Below are 6,341 nucleotides of genomic sequence, written 5' to 3' on the forward strand. Positions count from 1 at the left end.
AAAGCAGATCTATTTTGCAAAATTTACTTTTCAGAGCTTTTAACCATGTTATAGTTGTTTTCTTCTCATATACCCTCTCAAAGTACTATTTAGAGTGAATGTTTGAGCAGTCTTTAACCCTTATTTTCAAGATGACATATTGCAGATCAACCTCCATTTTCACCTCCACTGGTACACACCGACTGTGACGTACATGCCCCAATTGTATTTTCTTAATTGATGATACGAGTAGGATTCGGCAGTGCTGTGTAGTCATTTTTATACAAATGGAAAAAAATCCACTGCTTGCTCGTGTGATGTGCAGCTATCCATAGGAAGAGCCGACAGTATGAAACGCTTTGTTGTGACGACGTTTACAGCGACACCAGCTCCCATTCGGCACCGCAGTTTTCTAACACCAAAGTCAGCGGATTTGTTTCTTTTAAGTTGTTTTAGATGAATATTATGATTTCAAATGTGCATATTATTAACATAATGATCCACAGCTGTTATAGATTATAACGACAGAGCAGGCACAAGCACAATAGGTCTTCTTTACGCTATCATCTGTAAGTTAATTTTATTTTTATTTTTTTGCCAGTAGATGGCAGATGAAATCACAAAATGAAGTCAATTAAAACACCCTGAAAAGTGTGCACTTGTTGTACTCGAGCTACATCCAAAACTACAAATAGAACAGTTGTAATATAATTTTAATAGTTACCATGCCAACCACCAGTAAGAACAGGTGGAACAAATAGTCTCCTCTGGTGTAACGAGATGGGGCTGGTGGATTCCTGTGGATGAAGATTGAGGCACAGCTCAAACCTTATTGGACTCTGGGGACTTGTGCTCTGCGTGGCTGACACATTTCTGTACCTCTCTGCATCACCGAGACAAGCTCCGACTCAAAGCCCTCAGCTCTTATTATGAAAGTCTCCATCTACAAAGACAGACAGAAATCCAAAAGCTGATGCAAGCGTTTCCACAAGTGATTCGGTTGGTGAATTAAAATGAAGCATTCAGAGTCTTTGAAGTGCTTTTTACCAGGGCTTATCGTTTGTACAATAGTAGCTGTGGGGTTGGCTGTTCTAACTTTGGATAAGGAATTAAGTGACCCGGCAGAAGGGGAGAAGGCACATGCTCCCAAACTCTTACAACTAATGGTAACATGTTGAGGAAGCAAAAACATAGACATTTTGTTACTACTGCTTTAATTTAGTATTTTTTAACATGTAAATTGTGTCCATTATTGTTGTAAATGGCACAGAATAACTAGTTATTTTATTGCATTCTGCCAAACCATCTTGTGAATATTTCAAACATACTTGTATGTAGTACGTCTGTTGAGACCAGAAACACATGTTCTTACATATCTTGCCCTGTCAGATATTCACCAATAGTAATAAAGTATTTATGATGTTTTAAAGAGACACTGTCGAGCGGTGAAGATCCGTTTAGCCCCTCTGCTCCTTGTCTCGTGCAGATTGATGTGTGTGGTGATATAGAAGTCCAGAGCGGGTCAAGTGTAGCTTCTGTCTGTCACTGTGTCACTCGGAGAATGAACGGCACTCCGGCTCCTCTGGCAGCGCCGTGCCATCTGAGTCTCTGGGAGGTCTAAACCATCACGTTTACAGCCTGTTTGTTTGTCTTTCACCTTTGATTTATTTTACCAACTGTCACTATAATGAAGCAGCTGTAAAATGTGCCCTAAATGATAAATCAGCCTGAAGTCGGTGACATTATGAAAATGTGAGGGCAGGTGCCTTTTCACTTTTACCACACTCACAAATGTCACCTAACTTTTCTCTTCACATGAAGCAGTCCATTGTTGAGATACTGCAAAGTGAATTCATATGTTTGATCCTCAATGATAAATGCTCATAAATGTGTACATTTCTATTCATATATTTAGTTTATGGTGTGACAACGGCAATTCTGTTGCCAAGGGATTTGTCAGCAGCAAGGCAGCCACACATTCTGACTGGAGGAGTGTAGCTGACCTTAATAGACTGTGTGTTTTTACACTTTGTGTGGTGATATTGTCAGGTTTAAAAGAGCCACATCATCTCATACTTTATTTGTCTTGGACTCTGACTTTACATAATGCTGCTTTACATAGAACATTTTCCTCATCTGAAAACATCTATTTATTTGAGTGAAAATGAAAGCCAGGAGGTTTGACAAAAAACAGTGTTTTAAAAATGGTACTGCCCATTATAACAGTTCGGCCCCTTTGCCATGGCAACGGAATGCTGGTTAGGTCGACAGAGTTGGTGTAAAAGGAGCCTGCAGGAGAAACAAATGTGTGTGTAGTCTAATAGAGGCAGCGCCGCACAGAGCGCTGAAAGAGTTACATCATGGAGGAGGAATCCTGTCCCCCCTGTGGCTCGCTACCCAAGCACAGCTCTTTCTTTCAGCTGTTTCTGTGTTGATTGTGTAAAGGGAGAAGACAAAGAATAGCGTAGTAATTGGGTCTTTTTGAAATGCCAAGGAACATTTTTCACTGAAGGATGTCTTCATGTAAATGTGCTTTTAGTCACATGTCCAAGTACATTAGAGTAACCTCTCCCTTCTTGTGTTTGAACAGGAACAACAGAGCGAGTCTGTCTGATCCAGGGGACAGTCGAAGCCCTCAATGGCGTCCACAACTTCATTGCAGAAAAGGTGCGAGAGATGCCCCAGAGCGCCCAGAAACCCGAGCCAGTCAGTATCCTGCAGCCCCAAACTACAGTCAACCCGGACCGCGTCAAACAGGTGAGACGCCATGCTAATGAGTATGAAGACTAGTTAACCTCAGGTCAGGCATGTGGGGGGCCCTGTGTCAGGATCAGGGCACTTCCAGTACCACACCTCGTTTATTGGTTGCCAGTCGCTCTTGTTCTTTAGGGCATGACCCTCAGGCGGCAGGGTCAGGAAAATGTGAGGGTATGTGGTTATTTATACATGCAGCTTTTATAGCGAGACAGAGCGTTGTGGCAGCTGCAATCTAAACCCTCGGGATTAACAAATCGCTGAGTAAAGGGGGGCTGCTGTACTTCTGACTCAGTCAGAGATATGTCTCCTAGTGTCAGCCATTTATACTGTTAAATCTTCCTCTTGTTAGCATTTAGTGCCACTTTAATCTCTTTGTTTTTCCACAGGCTAAATTGATAGTTCCCAACAGCACTGCTGGGCTCATCATTGGCAAAGGCGGAGCTACGGTGAAGGCGGTGATGGAGCAGTCTGGAGCCTGGGTGCAGCTCTCTCAGAAACCCGAGGGCATCAACCTTCAGGAGCGAGTGGTGACCATCAGCGGGGAGCCTGAGCAGAACCGCAAAGCTGTGGAGATCATCGTCCAGAAGATCCAAGAAGACCCCCAGAGCAGCAGCTGCCTCAACATCAGTTACTCCAACGTGTCCGGCCCCGTGGCCAACTCCAACCCCACCGGCTCCCCCTACGCCAACACGGCCGAGGTCCTGCCCAACGCTGCTGCGGCCGCCGCCACTGCCTCCAGTCTGCTGGGCCAGGCCGGTTTGACCGGGATGGGCGCCTTCCCTGCCGCTATGTCCAGTTTCTCTGGTAACGACCTTCTGGCCATCACATCCGCCCTCAACACACTGGCCAGCTACGGCTACAACACCAACACCCTGGGCCTCGGCCTCAACCCGGCCGCCGCCTCGGGCGTCCTGGCGGCGGTAGCGGCCAGCGCTAACCCTGCGGCTGCTGCGGCCGCTAATCTGTTAGCTTCCTATGCTAGTGACGCGTCCAGCAGTGCAGGCCACCCTGCCACAGGCCTGGGGGGCTTCTCACTAGGCTCTCTCGCTGCTGCTACTGGGGCTTCCAACGGGTACCTGAACGCCTCCTCCCCCCTCATGGCCTCCTCCCTGCTGGCCACAGAGAAGTTGGCTGACGGGGCCAAGGACGTGGTAGAGATCGCTGTGCCCGAGAATCTGGTCGGTGCCATTTTGGGAAAAGGAGGGAAAACGCTAGTTGAGTACCAAGAGCTCACAGGAGCTCGCATCCAGATCTCCAAAAAAGGGGAATTCATTCCTGGTACTCGGAACCGTAAAGTTACCATTACAGGGTCGCCTGCCGCTACACAAGCAGCGCAGTATCTGATCAGCCAGAGGATCACGTACGAGCAGGGCGTACGCGCTACCAACCCACAGAAGGTGGGCTAAAGCTACAGAAGAGGAAGAAGGAAAGGATGAAGACAGAGACAGAGGGAAATGAGAGGTTCACAATGAATAGAAAAAGAATCGTCCAATTATCTGTTTAATATTTCAGTATCAAATGAGAGAATCACTAAGGAGGAGGTGGGGGAGACAACCAAGATAAGTGTGTGTGATATGTGAATGTGCTTTTAGGACTGACGTCCTGCTGTTTTATAAAGTTTGTGTCGAGTCTTTTTGACGATGGAGATCAGAGTAAGCTGAACTGGTCCACTGCCAAGCTGCAGATTTAAGGGGGAGGCGGCAGCGCCTCACCCTGCTCCAAACCTCATAGCTCTTTGATTTCCTTTGTTTTTGTGACTTTTGTTGACTTGGGTTTTTCATTTTGGTTACAAACCTCGGCTCCCGGTGAGTTGAGCTGGTCGAGCTGTTTATCAAACCTGGCTCTCTGTGTACAATGCTCTACATTGTCGACAGGAGAGAGGTTTTTCAAAGCACCTGAGTCACCTCAGTCTGTGGGAGCAATCTGAGTTCAATTCTTTACTCCAAACATATGTTTTCAATTCTGGATCATTTCATGATTGACTTTTCTAAATTATGCTATTTTATATTTTCATCCATTATTTATTATTGACATGGTCTCATTCAAACACAAATAGATTATTTAAACCTGTGAAAGCAGGTTGATCTGAATGTAAAAACAATGTTAGCCTATTGCTATTTTTTATTTACAGGGATCAAATATTGTGTTGCAGTGAAAGAAATGTATAATTAAAACCCAGTCTGAACTCCCTAGTAGTAGTTCAGGGGTTTAATAATCAATGTGAGAGGATAGAGGAGACACACAGGAATGTATAAATATACTCTACATAAACATACATGGATAGCACTCCCACAAACGCACAAACTGTCAAACATGAATGCATTTCCAATCACAGCTAACATAAAACTGGTGTTGTGGAACCTTATTGGTGCTATAGGATTAGGTTTTATCCCTCTTTCTGACCACTTTTCTCTTAACCTTGAGAAGTGCGGTTCAGTCATTAGTAGCTCATTGGATTTGACCCAGCCTCTCACTTGAAGACCAGGATTGATTTCAGCATTTTTGATGAAAAGCAATCCACCTTTATCTTACCCGACACAGCATCCTCTTCTACCTAAAATATACATTAATTGGATTATATCTTAATTTTAGTGACAGTTTTGCCTTAAAATCTCCCAAGTTTAACTACCTTTCTCCTGAAGCAGTGTCTAACCAGTTCAGATTGCAAAGAGAACAATGCATTACAAACCTATTTTGATAAGAAAAACTGTTGGAACCAATATCTGTGAACATAGAAACTCTTGCCTTTACATTAAAGGTACCAAATAGTCAGGAGACATAAACTAATGAGCGATAACTTGAAAAAAAATGAAGGCTTGGACTCAGAGCCATCCTTCCATATAGAGCTCGGGATTGTGTCATCATAGGTAACAGCATTTTCAGTTATGTTCAGTTTAACTAATAATATGAAACTTAACATTCATTCAAAGTATTCTGACACAACATAGTAGCGACCCAGCAGCATATCGGGTTGTTCCACGGCTGTTTTGTTTACCTTTTTCCATCGTTTTTGCTAATGCATCTTTATGGAACATTTTGCACACTTGCAGCCAAAATGGCGGATTTCAACGACAACGGTCCCTTTTTGACGCTCCATCCCGAGCTCTATTCACATCTAAAAAAGCAACTACACTCTGCAGTTTATTCAGGCAGTCCCGAAAACACGTCAGCGCTCAGTAACTTCAGGTGGTAAGAATAAACACATCGCTAAAATGTTGTCTTTTTATGGGCAATTGTTTGTTCAATGCAGGGAGGCTAATTGTATAGAGCATTTCCAAGCACTCGAAAATTACCTTGGCTTCCTTTTGTGCTGCTATCCTCGGCGTACACTGGGTCTCTAAAGACTGCACTGTGAGACATTAAGACACAAAATGTAAAGTGTCTGTGAGTATATTTTAATGTGCACATCTATGTCACATATTACACAAGACCTACCGAGTACATGGAAGAAACGGCTCTTCTGATGACGTCTTGTGATGTTTCTGTTTACCAATGCACTGCACTTCAATTAGTGAGCATTTTTCAAATTTACTCCCACCACATTTATTTACTACACTGTCCAGATTTTTCTAAACAAGGCATTTTTCAATTGTCCGTCATCAACC

At 43.9% G+C, this 6,341-nt stretch overlaps 1 protein-coding gene across 2 annotated transcripts in view; it reads left to right on the plus strand.

Moving 5' to 3' along the window:
* The window catches only part of nova1 (NOVA alternative splicing regulator 1), a 29,099-nt gene extending 24,078 nt beyond the window's left edge, over positions 1-5,021 (plus strand). For both annotated transcript variants that reach the window (XM_033978183.2, XM_033978184.2), the window contains exons 3-4: positions 2,570-2,736; positions 3,123-5,021. In XM_033978183.2, coding sequence (XP_033834074.1) covers positions 2,570-2,736; positions 3,123-4,142 — 1,187 coding nt within the window. In that variant the 3' untranslated portion in view covers positions 4,143-5,021. The remainder of the gene's footprint in view (positions 1-2,569; positions 2,737-3,122) is intronic.
* Positions 5,022-6,341: the final 1,320 nt, after the last annotated feature.

Source organism: Periophthalmus magnuspinnatus, chromosome 14 (assembly GCF_009829125.3).
Source record: "Periophthalmus magnuspinnatus isolate fPerMag1 chromosome 14, fPerMag1.2.pri, whole genome shotgun sequence".
NCBI lineage: Eukaryota > Metazoa > Chordata > Actinopteri > Gobiiformes > Gobiidae > Periophthalmus > Periophthalmus magnuspinnatus.